General features: G+C 35.7%; 2 protein-coding genes and 1 long non-coding RNA gene across 3 annotated transcripts; 1 reads left to right on the top strand and 2 right to left on the bottom strand.

Moving 5' to 3' along the window:
• Positions 1-121: 121 nt before the first annotated feature.
• LOC116175464 lies at positions 122-3,049 on the bottom strand. The gene is made up of 3 exons (XR_004146321.1): positions 1,641-3,049; positions 568-1,592; positions 122-519 (listed from the first exon to the last, which is right to left on the bottom strand). It is a non-coding gene; the product is annotated as an uncharacterized LOC116175464 (long non-coding RNA).
• Positions 3,050-4,571: 1,522 nt separating this feature from the next.
• On the bottom strand, positions 4,572-5,575 carry LOC116175463 (ribosome maturation protein SBDS-like). The gene is made up of 2 exons (XM_031493599.1): positions 5,362-5,575; positions 4,572-5,310 (listed from the first exon to the last, which is right to left on the bottom strand). The coding sequence occupies exons 1-2, from the start codon at positions 5,490-5,492 to the stop codon at positions 4,689-4,691; spliced, it is 753 nt and encodes a 250-aa protein (XP_031349459.1). The 5' UTR covers positions 5,493-5,575; the 3' UTR covers positions 4,572-4,688.
• A 389-nt stretch (positions 5,576-5,964) lies between these two features.
• Positions 5,965-10,306, top strand: LOC116175462 (S1 RNA-binding domain-containing protein 1-like). Its single transcript, XM_031493598.1, has 9 exons — positions 5,965-6,384; positions 6,435-6,857; positions 6,903-7,138; positions 7,190-7,352; positions 8,513-8,693; positions 8,753-9,029; positions 9,077-9,276; positions 9,327-9,516; positions 9,564-10,306. The coding sequence occupies exons 1-9, from the start codon at positions 6,319-6,321 to the stop codon at positions 10,258-10,260; spliced, it is 2,433 nt and encodes an 810-aa protein (XP_031349458.1). The 5' UTR covers positions 5,965-6,318; the 3' UTR covers positions 10,261-10,306.
• The last annotated feature ends 3,431 nt before the right edge of the window (positions 10,307-13,737 follow it).

The following is a 13,737-nucleotide window of genomic DNA, read 5'->3' on the forward strand; positions in this document are numbered from 1 at the left end:
TTGTGGGATGTAACGTAGGTACTCATAACTCGATTAACGATTCTTGAGGGTGTAAAACACTTTGGTAGCAGTTCGAGTATTACTAACAAACCAGGTGGGTAAGAAAGTAAATAATAACAAATTAAAATCGTGCGTTTAATAATACTTGTATGCATGTACAAACAAAATTCTCCTAATGCTAAAAGTAAGAATCATTGAACCTTTGAATATAAAATGTAGGTCAAAAATTGAACAATTTTTCAGTTTGCGTTAGCGATGAACAACTAGCTGGCAAATAAATGCCACCATCAGAGATATTACCATACCAAAAATGCAGGTAGAATGCTTTGTAGTTTTTGCTTCGTCTGGACGAATAAATCCCGTCTTTTTCCACCATGCGCTGTCTTTATCCCTTGCTTATTCTACAATCCATTTTCTGTCATCCAGCATACAATAATTTCCTTGAAACTGTCTGTAGTTTCATGGCATGAGCAGGACGCGAGGTTCTGTTATATCTAATATAGTATACTGAATGTGTATCTGTAAAATCAGTTCTAGATTAACATGTCCACAGTTCCACTCCACTACCTGATAAGTACTTATACTTAATACTTCATACCATTTCAAAGGTTTCCTTTATTTGAAACAATGCTGTTTGCATGTGTATACTGTATATAATGTAACACATAATACTTAAGTATTTCAAAACTGAAGAGTTTGGAATTGATTCGTCCTAGCATACGTGACACTTACAGTAATATCTACGACCCTTTAAAGCAGTTGAGGGCATACCATAAGCTTATGTAAATAATACAAGCACCACAATGACAGCTAACCAAACTAGCTTCCTGGATTCCAGGAATGACCTAATCCTAGGACTTGTGTGTCCACGGATTGAGCGCACGTAAGGTGTATATATGACAATTTTTTAGAGTTGGGTCTTGTTCCGAGGATCGCTCCTGCTAAGATATTAAAAAAATGTAACCTAAATGTATTAAAAAAAAGTTCTTTAAAATTAATGTTATGGAAGACTTTCAATTTTCATACAAATCAGCCTACTTTGATTTTTTTCATCAATAACACAATGAGACAATTTAAAATCTGCAGTAGGTAAGTCGTGTAAAAAACAATCACATATCAGCTTGGCAGATATGGTAGACTTTCAGTTTTTATACAAATCAGCCGGCTTTGATTTTTGTTACAAACGAGTTCGAAGATCAATTGTATGCAAATTAAAGTCTTCTTTTAATTCCGAACAACTTTTGTTTAATGGATTGTTATCTGCTAAAATAAAGACAGTTTACTCTTGACCAACTTTTAAAATTCGGCAAATTTGGCTCATTTTTTCAATGTTTTAGTTTGAGATCAAGCAGTGGGAGCGATCCTCAGAACATAAATAAAATGTGCACTCAATCCGTGGACACACTGTACATATATATAATGGTATAAAAGATGGTTACTACCTCATTAAAAAATAAAGTGAATGTTTTCAGTTGGTATATTTACATGTCAGTTATTTTTCATTTGAAAATTGTGTAGGAAACGTAGAAGAGATGCAAGAAGAAAAACAAAATATGATGCTTTACTTCATTGTCCAATGTTGATTCATCTACCTGCAATATAAAACTTAAGTAATTAAATTCTTTACAGCATGTACTTACATGTTACTCCAAGATGCTGAACTATAATCAAAGCCTGTTTCTTTCGTTATGCACACATACGCGTTATTTCCTAATAAATTTTGTTTCCTTTTTCTACATTCGTATTGATATTTGTTTCTTGTACCGACTTATATGTACCTACCTTTATACCCAAATGCGTACCGGTTTATATTGTATATACAACCCTTCGATCGAACCAGTCCGTTACGCTTGAACAAAAAAAACGGTCGCTACCTGCTACCTTTTGAATACATAGGTACGGTCATTGTTTAATAAAGTAGTTAAACAATGGTACGGTTTTGGTCAAAAATAATGTCCTTCGATTATCTGGAACGTGTAGCACATAATTAATATACCAAATCCCCCGTGAGTTTTGAGCTTCTTTTCAAAATAAGGAAACTCCCTAACATTGAAATGATATTGAACTAAATCTATAGTTATGTGATTTGAAGTAGGTATCTTAGGGAGGACATTTCATCTGACCACAACTGTAAGCTACTAATTTTAACTAAGAATGTTTTATCCTTAAGCTATACTGCCCCACTTCCGTAACTTCATTTTCGAGTTGATGAGGTAGATATATCTTAAAGCAAAAAGAAGCGGGTATATGTATACAGGGTGGACCTCCGCCGTTGTTGGTTGTTGTTTGTATGCATTTTCTTGACATACCTTCACAAAATGAAATCAAATGGATTATATCGGGAGGCCTCGCTGGCCAACGTATTGGTCCATCCTTTCCTATCCACCTTTAGGTACATGACGGGCACGGTAAGGATGTGCAGGTGCCCCATCTTGTTGATAATACATAATTTGTTGACTATTTTCATCAGAATAATAATAGAAATTATGCCGGTTAACAAAACCATTTCAGTGAAATGTACACGCATCAATAAACATAGTTTTATAAAAAAAAATTCCATCCTGATTTAGGTTTTGCTCTATCCAATTACAAAAATCAATTCTATTTTGAAAATCTAATTCTTTAAGCTCTTAATGTTGCTGAAGATGATAAGGATGAAATCTGTTTTTTTTTATTATTCTTCTGATAGTCTGAAATTTTTTTCCAAATGTATTATGTATTAGACACATGCGGATTTTCTATAATTGCTGTTAAAATATTGAATTCATTTTCTTCGTTTAAGACAGACTTCAGTCTCTCTGCTTTTGAGGATAGTAAACATTCCTTGTTTCTGTAAATCTTTCCAAAACCACTTTAAAAGATTCTTCCCTCGTTAAGTATTTGTTTATTTATTACGGCCTATTAGCTATTTATGTCTGAAAAATTAAAAAAAAACAAATTAGTCCAAGAATGCGAGATTAAAAGAAAACTACCGAAGATAGGTATGATGATTGAAATTTTCTAAATTGGCAAATCGATTTCTCAAAACGTAAAAAGAAACCTATCCTGCTCGCCCGGCCTACATTGGTTACATTATATGGTATATAGGTAATTAAGTAATTACCCAAAGTCACAGCTTACTAAGGTGACAATGACTGCGATATTCAATTTTTTCAGACAGGCGTTGTTTTAAAAAATATCGATTTCCGGGCTTTCGTTTTAGAGTGTGACAGTTAAAGTCACACTAAAGTTACTCGAGGAATCCAAATTTGCAATAATATACAGGGGTTCCTTTAAAAAAAATTAATTTTGATATGAATGACCCTGTATATGGATTCCGATCAAAGTGAAAATATTTTAGATTTGCAGTCTTAAGGGTTCCCACCTCACCACTCTGTACCAATACCTTAAATATCTACCTATTTGTTTCTCCAAATCCTCACACATACCGCAATTTATGTCATGTTAAATTGATTGCGTCATATTGGATCGATCATGTTATCTGTGATAGGTAGGTACACAAAAACTCGTATCATAAATCATTGTACCAATGTGTAGCTACCCTGCTATTATTAATAATAAGAAACATTTGACAAGACCGTTTGTAAGTAAATACAAGGGTATATGGACACACGACACGAAATTAACGTTGGCATAGAGTAAACAACTACTCTACGACGTTCTATAGCCATATGCTCATGTTCACATCCACCCTAGATATTGATTTGTCGATCTACACTGACCTATATGCGTACTAGCTACCTACGAATACTCTGCGACTTTCAGTTCCTGCTACTTTGAGCGAAAAAAAAGGAACATAAACAATGTAGAACCATCGAGTATGTATTCGCTCGAAAAAAAGTTCCAAATATAACATGTATACCAGATACGACTGGGGGACAATGAGCAATATTCATACCATACCATGTCAAGTAATGAACAATATTTTGTTTTACAATAAGCAATGCTGATATGATGGGACAGAATCAAGCCCTTAAGATGGATGGATAGATATAGATCATTCAAAATTTCATTTAAATATCTAATAAACTACAACAAAAATTAGATTGCGCAAATGCAAGTTGGGTTGCGCATGCGCAATTTTTTTATATTCATCTGCATAGTTGCTTATTGAGATTTAAAACACAGAAAACTAGATATTCATGTTCTTTGTAACAAGAATGATAAAAGAAACCCTTATGGAGTGTTGGGCAGTAACTTTTTAGCCCGTTGGTCTACGTAGCTGAAAAACAACAGCGACCTTTCTTACATCCTTAAGAACATGTTTACTAATTTTTAAAGCATTTCAGACATTTTAAACAACATCATCGTGCACACAGACAGACAATACAAAATTATAGGTAGACAATCTCGGGGATTGATAATAATTGAAATTTACAGTTAGTTTGGATAATAATTTGGTGGTCGTTTTTTTTTCTTAGGTCCCACCGAGAAGAATGCCCGAGTCCTCCACCAAATTGAAAGCCCACATTTTTCACATACCCAAAAGCAATACTGACAAGACCTCTTCATTAAAACTTTTTAACAAAAATAAATGTTCTGCTTAACACCTATATAAAAAAGATAACATGAAAATTAAATACTTTTATTAGCAACAATAATACATGTCTTATGATGCGTAAAATACACAAACAAGATTTGAGAAGTAACAATGGGCTATATATAGAAAAAATTAATGACCAATAAAATCAGTTTGGACAGTTGGAGCTACTCCCCATTTCTCTATTTGATAACACGTCCAGCAAGCAGCCTTCCTTTTTTGCAATTTCTTCAATCTCCTTAAAATGATCAGGTTCCACAAGCACCACATATGTGTGCGAATAATCGGTTTTAACTTCATTCTCCACTCTTAACGACTTTACTTTACCAAAGCTCTCTGTAAACTTCTCGCCGTCTTTATTCACAAATGATATGCTTAGCTTAATTTGAGCACGCTCGATCGGCATGAACCCTTTTAACAACTTGATTACAGCCAACGCCTGCTGTTTAATATTGTGATGCGGCTTAACGGAGTAGTGAGAGTCTCTCATTGCAGCTTCAATGATCGCCGGCGGATAAGGACAATCGGCCGTCGGATTAACGCACATTGTCGATACTTCGTAAGCTATTTGTTTAAATTGCGATTCGAACATGCTTTCTCGCTCTTTATCGGACACTTGTAGTTCGCCTTTCGTTAGAATTTCCTTGCATATTTCCGTTTCGTCTTTATCGCCGAATGCTTTCACCACGTCTTCTTTTTTAGCAAACTGGCCTTTGGATACATTGGCGAAGATGGTATGCGTTTGTAATACCTCGTCTATATCGGTTTCGCTGCATGGGGGTGGAAGTTATAGGGGTGAAATCTAAGGGAGGAATACTTACAGATTATTGCGCCATGCCATTACTTTGTTACGATAGCAGGCGATTTCAAACCTCTTGCCTGTCTTTTTTAATCGCACTACGGCTACGTTTGTTAGCCGAAGTTGATTTGTTGGAGTAAATATCTTTGGCATTGTGCGATTTTTCTAAAGTTGCCCGAAAGAGAGTGAAAAAAGAGGTTAGGTAATACTGAAACTGTCATTTTGGACAAGTGACCTACCGTAAGTCGTAAGCTTATATACAGTGTGACCAAGAAGTTGATGATGATTATTCAAAGACGAAACGTCGCAATGAAAATTTGTGAACACCATCTTGTAGAGCTCAAAAAGTGCATATGAGGAAGTGTTATTAGTTCTTCGATATGTGTGTGACAGAAAAAGTAAAAACGAATATGGTTAATTCGTGGACTACAACGATAGTCCGAAATTCTAGGTTTTAGAGTGTTTTCGGTAATGTTTAAAAGGTTCTGCAAAGCTATATGCTATTGCTCATCAAAGGTATCACTCACAGGATCTGCATTTGGAGAGTCATTTTTTTAAAATAGGAATTCTATAATGAATGCGTATTTCCAACAGTGAAAAAAAATAGTGAACCCCCAAAACTATGGAAACAACATTTTTATTTATCAAAAAAATGGTTGCTATGATACAAGATACAATATGTAACAAGACTTAATTAGGTTGACGTTGACCTTTCTCTGAGAGTGTGAGTTGCGTATGATAGTATTATAGACATTGTATTAGAATTATCAATTTAATTATTTAATCAGAAACAACTTTCTCTCGCTTTGCAAACAAAGAATATTGTTCTGTTGAGTGGAGGCCATGACACAGTAGTTCATATGTATTCCCACCAAAATCAGACCTACTTTAGTAAGCATTAATTTTTATGATCAAAAGTCGCATATCAGCTGAAACCGAAAAATTTAATTACTTTTAATTTTATTATTTAACTTTTGCGATGGACGTGAAAGATGCAGCAGCGGACGGTGAGGAAAGTAAAGTTAAAAGTGAGGACCGACCTAAGGTTAGTGTTCTTTACCGAAATCACAACCACACATAATTAACACTTTACAGAAAAAGGCTAAGAGAAGGAGCTCACCTGGACACACGTCAGAGGAGCCGAAACTGAAGAGATCCAAGTCGGATGCAAACAAACCATCCAGCTCGAAACACGAAATTATACATTACAACCCGTCATGGGAAGATTACGAGCTTTTAGTCGGTACACAGTCCATAAATGAGAATGTTGCAAAAAGATTGACTAAATTATTTGACGATGAAAATACCATACCTTTCATTGCGCGTTACCGAAAAGACCAGACCGGTAACTTAACAGCGGAACAATTACGTGATATCAAGGACGAATATGACAACATAAAGCTACTAAAAATGAAAATCCGTACAACGCTTAATAACATTAACAAACAAGGCCAGTTAGATTCGAAGCTGAGAAAAATTATCTTGGGAGTGCAAAGTGTGGAAGAACTCGAGCTTATTGTGAGTTTATTAGTACTTTTAATAAACCTAACCGCACTGTTTCAGTATGCCCCGTTTCGTCCCGGTGCTAAGAGGACTTTAGCAGAACGAGCGAAATCTTTGGGGTTAGAACCACCGGCATTGAGTTTATTAGAAGGCGCCGAATCAGTTAATTTGGAACGTTACATCAATAAACACAATAGGGAACTGTCATCTATCGGCGATGTTGAAAGGGGTGTAATGCATATTATTGCCTCTGTGATTGCCACCGATACCGAAGTTTTGGCATTACTTCGCAAATTGTAAGTACGCCTTTCTTAGGGGATGTCGGCTGATAAATTATTTGTTTGTAGGCGAATCGAGTCTTTTTTCACAATTGAGTGTAAAAAGGCGAACAACACAAGAAGAGACGACAGGATACGAAATTACAAAACCACAAGACAAATTGTCGAAGAGTCGAAGTTCGCTAATTATTTCACTTTTAGCGCATCATCAAAGTTTATAAAGCCGCATCAAGTAAGTCCATTGCGAGGGGGCAACAACTCGCATAACCTGTTCTCGATAATTAAAATAAAATGTGAGGTTCCTTCCTAATTATCTCCTTGAAAAATTCATCAAATTAAAAAAAATCAAAAATCTGGCATTGCACACTGTGATCCATTTTATCAAATCTCTTACTGTTGACCAGATATCCATGCTTGAAACATTCCTTTAATACACTATTCAAAATATGCTTTAAAAACAGCATTTACCTTTGCATTCCCAGCTACCCCACTGTTATAATTATAATATGCAACCCGTGACACATCACTTTAAAGACAGAATATGGCCTATACCCAGAATAGAAACAGCAGTGCTGTAAAAATGTGCTAAAAAATATTATCGCCTCTAATAGAACAAAGTTTACAACATTTCGGAGATTATTCAAGTATAAATGCGGGTGTATTAAGCAGATATAAATTATATACCTACAATTAAGGCAAAATACACAAGTAATACTAGGTATAGATACAATAGGAAGTCATTGTGTACGATGAACTCGTTATTCATGTAAGGAGCCAGTAGATGGGTCGTGCCAAACTGCTCTTTTGAACAATCCTGGGATGCCTTAGTAGGTAAAATTGTAAAGGTGGTTTATTTGATAGTCTAAAATAGACCGTCATTTATCTTATATTTTCATTATCTTGTTTTTTTTTCCTTTTTGTTTATTTGTGTTTTATGAAACTTTAATTGCCGCAGTTGCAGTTTCAGTGTACACAATTGGCGCTAATTAAAAACAAATAACAATCGGGATCGCCAAAACCTAAATAATTAAATTTTTGTTTTATGGGGAACGACATATGGACACACTGTGTACAGGGTGGCCCAAATTCGTGGCACAGGGTCGCGAAAACCCCCAGTCTGTATTTTTAAAAACAGCGGAGATACACTGCAGTCTCAAACAAAATAGGACACACTGTACAACCGTCGCGAAACCAGCAGCCCTGTTTTCTTTTCCTGTCTTTAAGGAAACACCACTTCCACCAGAAAAAAAAATAAAAATGTTTTTATGAGCTATTCTTGAAGCAGAGCAATTATTAATAAGATTAATGTTTGCAATGCATGTATCTTTCTTTTTGAAGATTTGTTGCCCCCCTCTGTCATTCAATGAGATGAAGGATACATCGCAATTTTAGGTTTTAGCTATCAATAGAGGTGAAGCACATAGAATTTTAAGTGTTAAGATAAATGTACCAGATTTTATATACAACAAATTCTCACAATTCGCTACAACCAAATGGATCGATAAAGGTAAAAGTGACAAGGATCGCAAGAGAATCTTGGAAATGGCGGTGAGCGATGCGTACAAACGTTTGCGTAAGTACCTACAAACAACGACTTAAATCGTTTAATACGACACGCTCTTCTTTCACCAGTACAACCTCACGTTGTAAGAGAAGTACGTGCGAGCTTAAAAGTAAAGGCGGAAAAAGCATCATGCGAAGTATTTAGTACAAATTTAAAACAATTACTTTTAATGCCTCCTGTTAAAGGAAAGTATATATTGGGCATGGATCCTGGCTTCTCAAATGGCTGTCAATTGGCGATGATTTCGGAAACCGGCGCCCTTTTAACCACCGGCAACATCTTTCTCAATACAAAGACGCCGGAAAAGCCGATTATCATCTTGGCGCAGATGTTAAGAACTTATAAGTACTGTAGATTGTAATCGATACCGTTTTGTAAGACTGTTTTTGCAGTTGCACTTTAATTGCGTTGGGCAATGGTACAGCGTGTAGGGAGACCGAGACGTGGCTGTCTGAGCTAATACAAAATAACACATTCTCGCCTTTGGACGTCGTTTACACAATTGTAAATGAAGATGGAGCCTCGATCTATTCATGCAGTTCAGAGGCAAGAAAGGAGTTTCCTGATCTTGATCCAAAATATATCAGCGCAGGTAATATGAAATTATACTTGGTTTAATTGACAGTCCACATTCTGAAATAGTTTCCCTGGCAAGACGAGTATTGGATCCTTTGGCCGAGTTGGTAAAAGTGGAGCCTAAACATTTGGGTGTCGGTATGTATCAGCATGATTTACCAAAGAGGCAATTGGAAGAGGCATTGGACGAAGTTGTCACGGAGTGTGTAAGTTTTGTTGGTGTCGATCTTAATACAGCTTCGCGATGTTTGTTGAGGTAAGAGAAATGCGAATGTGAAACACATACTTGACCATCACTTTTAGGCACATTGCTGGATTGTCAGATAAGAGAGCATCTCGCATCATTCAGTATCGCGAAGATCATGGTCTGTATAAATCACGAATGGAACTCAAAAAGGTGAAAGGGATTGGTAGCAAGATTTTTGAGCAATGTGCTGGTTTTCTTCGTGTCGAACCTGCAAATTCCACGGTTGCAGCGGAGTTTTATGAAGACAGTGAGACAAACAGATTGGATTGCACTTACATTCACCCTGAATCGTATGGTGTGGCGACGGAAATTCTGAAACATTTCAACTTGGATATTGCTTCTATCGGACAAAGGCATTTCTTTGATTATATTAAGTTGAAGTTTGAGACCTTAGATATGGATCAATTCAGTGCGTCTTTATCCCAATCAGTCGAGACCGTTCGTATGATTATGGATTCCTTGATTCAGCCTTTAAATTACGATTTACGAGATGAAAGTGTCAGTGGACCCGTATTTAAGAAGGGACTTACTAACTTTCAGGATCTAAAGATTAATTCCATTGTTTCCGGTAATGTGTCCAACGTTACACATTTCGGCTGTTTCGTCGACATCGGCGTGGGCACTCCTGCTTTAATACATTCAACTAAAACGTGTGGTTTTACGTTACAAATAGGGGACAAGGTTGAGGCCAAAGTTATTAGTTTGGATGAAGGTAACAGAAGAATTGGTTTATTAATGATTCGCAAAATTTAAATACAGAATTAAATTATAGTGTGATGTAATAAATTTTTACACCTTTGATTGTCTTTTTTAACCCGTTGTTACCCCAAAAGAGACAATTAAATTTTTTTAAGTGGGTAGAATATTTCTTAGTTTTAGCAATACATTAAGTAGCAGTTCATACAGCTCTGGTCTGGTGTGTATTCGAAAAATGCCCAGTGCACATCAATAACTAAACACGGTTCGTAAAACTAGGTACCCACTTGCTCCCCCCAAATACCATGTTTTAAAACGGCAAAGATGTGTAACCTTATATCTTGCGAACTTATTTATTTATTTTACTCACTGAACTAAAATTAACCTGGAACGCACGATCCGAGAGAGAGAGGGCCACAAGGGGGATCTCTGGCCTACTCTCGCGCATGCCTATTTGATATGTTTTGAATTTATATGTGAATGATCAGTTTCCCAATGAGTGACAGTGACAGAAATCCCCTTGCACTATCTCTCTCGGCGCGCAACGTTTCTATGGCAGTATGCGTTCCAGTTTAATTATAGTTCAGTGATTTTACTGATTAAGGCGGCTCTGCAGTGAATTAAGATTTCGATTTTGCGCCGAGATAGAAAAATTTGTAGGCAACTAACAATACAAATTATTGATGTTTCTAATGTGGATTCTAAAACGCTCTAGGCTATATGTGCTATTCATTCACAAACAAAGCAATTAGTACCTAAGAGAATGAATTGAAATACTTACCTCTTTTCTTTCTTTTGTAATTTGTTGAGCTGGATTTATTTTGAAACGACTATATTAGTCATAGACAAATACCATTACCGTTATCTAGAAGTATTCAGGCTTTCATTAATCATTTAAATCTGAAAATTTACTTGCCAACATCGTTTTTTATGATCCGTCGAAAGAAAATATTATTATGATTCTACTATTATGGTTCTACCGGATGGCTATAGCAACTTTCTTATTTTAAATAGAACACCCTGTGTTTTATTACATTTTCGGAATCTACATGAAAATCTACGTCGTTTGATACCACATTTCCCTATACCCAGCATCAAAGGTTTTCAAGTAATTCAAGATTTTTCAAAATTCAAAAATTGACAGTACTGACTTGATTCTACGTGACAATGATTTAAATTTTGATCGCCCTTTTACAGGGTGTTTTAAAACTGATGGTCAACTTTATTAATACATGCATGATACATGCTTTATTTTTTTGCACTTTCAAATGTGGAAAAAAATTCTACAGCAATCTACTATTTCGTTCCGTTTACCTATCTGTTATATGCTTTCCGTTTTATTTTAGATTTTCTAAAATTGTGACCCTTATGCATAATTTTTTTAGAAAGCGTTGAAATAACGTTAGAAGACTAAACTTGTCAGACCTTTTTATAGTTATAGTTGATAGTGATGGTAGAATGAACAAAAAGTTAAATAAAGAAGACATAATAAACAGAAACAGGTAATAATAACAAACGACAATATAAAAAAAAGCAACATCAATTGAGGGTTTGTTCTACGTGACCACCGTTTTTTTCAATACATAATAGGATCTTCCGATTAATTCCGTTGGGAATCGTCTCTCTAATGTCTACTACATCCATTTCATCAAAAGCTCTTCTCTGCCTAACTTCCAGTTCTTCACGAAAAGCAACTGGTGTGAAGTAAATGTTGTCTTTATATGACCCCACACAAAAAACCCCAATGGCGTTATATCTGATAAGTTCTAGGAGGCCAACGCCACGGACCTCTGGCTTCTATCTTCAAAAATGTTAGTGAAAGATATATAAGGATCATGGATAGAATGAGCCCGCGCTTCGTCATGTTGAAACCAGTTGTTTTCTTCATGTAAATTCTCAAATGCTGGGAAAATAACATCTACTAACGCATTTATTTCAAGGCCTCCTAAGAAAATTATGCATAACGGTCACAATTTTAGAAAATCTAATAAAACGGAAAGCATAACAGAATTATATGTATAGGGAATGTAATACTAGATCAATGTAGAATTTTTTTGACATTTGAAAGTGCAAAAAAATACCTAAAGCATGATTCGTTTGAAAAAATCAACTTTTTAAGGTTTGAAGTTAAATAAAGTTGACCACTAGTTTTAAAACACCCTGTAGAAGGGCGAACAAAATTTAAATCATTGTTACGCAGGATCAAGTGAGTACTGCCGATTTTGGAATACTTTTTGAAATTGAAGCCAACGGAGTCATATATACAGGACTGAAAATAAGGAACAGCCATACATAAAAAATGTTCAAAATCTTGAATAACTTGAAAACCTTTGATGCTGCATATAGGGAAATTGGTATCAAATTTTCATGTAGATTTCGAAAATACAGGGTGGTCTATTTAAAATAAGAAGTTGCTATCGACATGCGATAGAACCAGAAGTGAAACGATCATTCTTTCGACAGGTCAAGAATAACTATGTTGGTATGTTGTCAGATTTAATTGATCAATGAAAGCCTGAATACTTTTAGGTATCGGTTTGCGTGACACGGCCTGTAATACTTGATGTAAGTACGGAAGTAGGTATCCACAAGAATCTTACCATTACAAACTTCTAATCACTGAAACCAGTAAAGGAATACTATTTTCTAATTATAGGAAGGTGTTAATGACGCCGAACAAAGCCCAAGGAGGTGAATTCCATTGCAGATAACAATGAATAGCCTAATCTCTAAATCTATTGTTAGAAAAATGAATAGGATTAATTCGTAATTTTCAGGTAATGACAATTTCAATTTCGCCGGCGGGCGTATGGTGTAATTTAAGTTGCCTAACTGTGCTTTCAATTGGTGAAATACTTCATGATGTCATCAAAACATTTTCCCCAATTTTTGTTCTTAATTTAAGGGATGAAAAAGATATATCTATGTACAATCATACAATTTTGTTAGCTGGTTCTAAATCGCCAAAACCCATGTCTGTATGTTTTATAGAGGCGTCGTTATCTTAAAGACAAGCTTTATCAATTGTACTAGTTATTTCCAAAATTATGGTAAACTTCAAAATTTGGTTTACGCACAATCCTTCTGTTGGTTAATACCTACAATATATTTGACGTCGGCCCTTTTTTTAAATGCGGTTATAAAATCAAAATCTTAAAGAAATGATTCGCTGTTTTGCGGATAGTTCAACATTCACTGCAGAGCCGCCTTTATGTATGGTGGTGGATTAGTAGATATACATTCCCTCTCAACCGCAGGAGATGCAGTAAATTGGGTATTCTTGAAATCAAGCGCATGACAATTGTTATTCTATGAGCATTACAATCCAGACCCTTGGAAGGTCCATTTGCACCTCCGTTGATCCGCCCATGGGTAGCAATAAATAAATCCCTACACCCCAACTTTGAATGCTCTCATTGTCTTAGCCCGGAAAAACGAGTAGTTACCCCATCCCTTATTCGTTCTCACGTAAAATACAGAGAGAACCTCCTTGAAAAGTGTTGCCTCCAATCAGGCATTTCTCTAAAGTCTAAG

Source organism: Photinus pyralis, unplaced genomic scaffold (genome assembly GCF_008802855.1).
Source record: "Photinus pyralis isolate 1611_PpyrPB1 unplaced genomic scaffold, Ppyr1.3 Ppyr1.4_LG7, whole genome shotgun sequence".
In the NCBI taxonomy this organism is placed as follows: domain Eukaryota; kingdom Metazoa; phylum Arthropoda; class Insecta; order Coleoptera; family Lampyridae; genus Photinus; species Photinus pyralis.

Coding starts and splice junctions, on each gene's coding strand:
- LOC116175463 (XM_031493599.1), bottom strand. CDS start 5,492: ATGCCAAAGATATTTACTCCAACAAATCAACTTCGGCTAACAAACGTA. Junction 5,311..5,361: donor ATGGCATGGCGCAATAATCT/GTAAGTATTCCT, acceptor ACCCCCATGCAG/CGAAACCGATATAGACGAGG.
- LOC116175462 (XM_031493598.1), top strand. CDS start 6,319: ATGGACGTGAAAGATGCAGCAGCGGACGGTGAGGAAAGTAAAGTTAAA. Junction 6,858..6,902: donor TGGAAGAACTCGAGCTTATT/GTGAGTTTATTA, acceptor GCACTGTTTCAG/TATGCCCCGTTTCGTCCCGG. Junction 9,030..9,076: donor CAGATGTTAAGAACTTATAA/GTACTGTAGATT, acceptor CTGTTTTTGCAG/TTGCACTTTAATTGCGTTGG.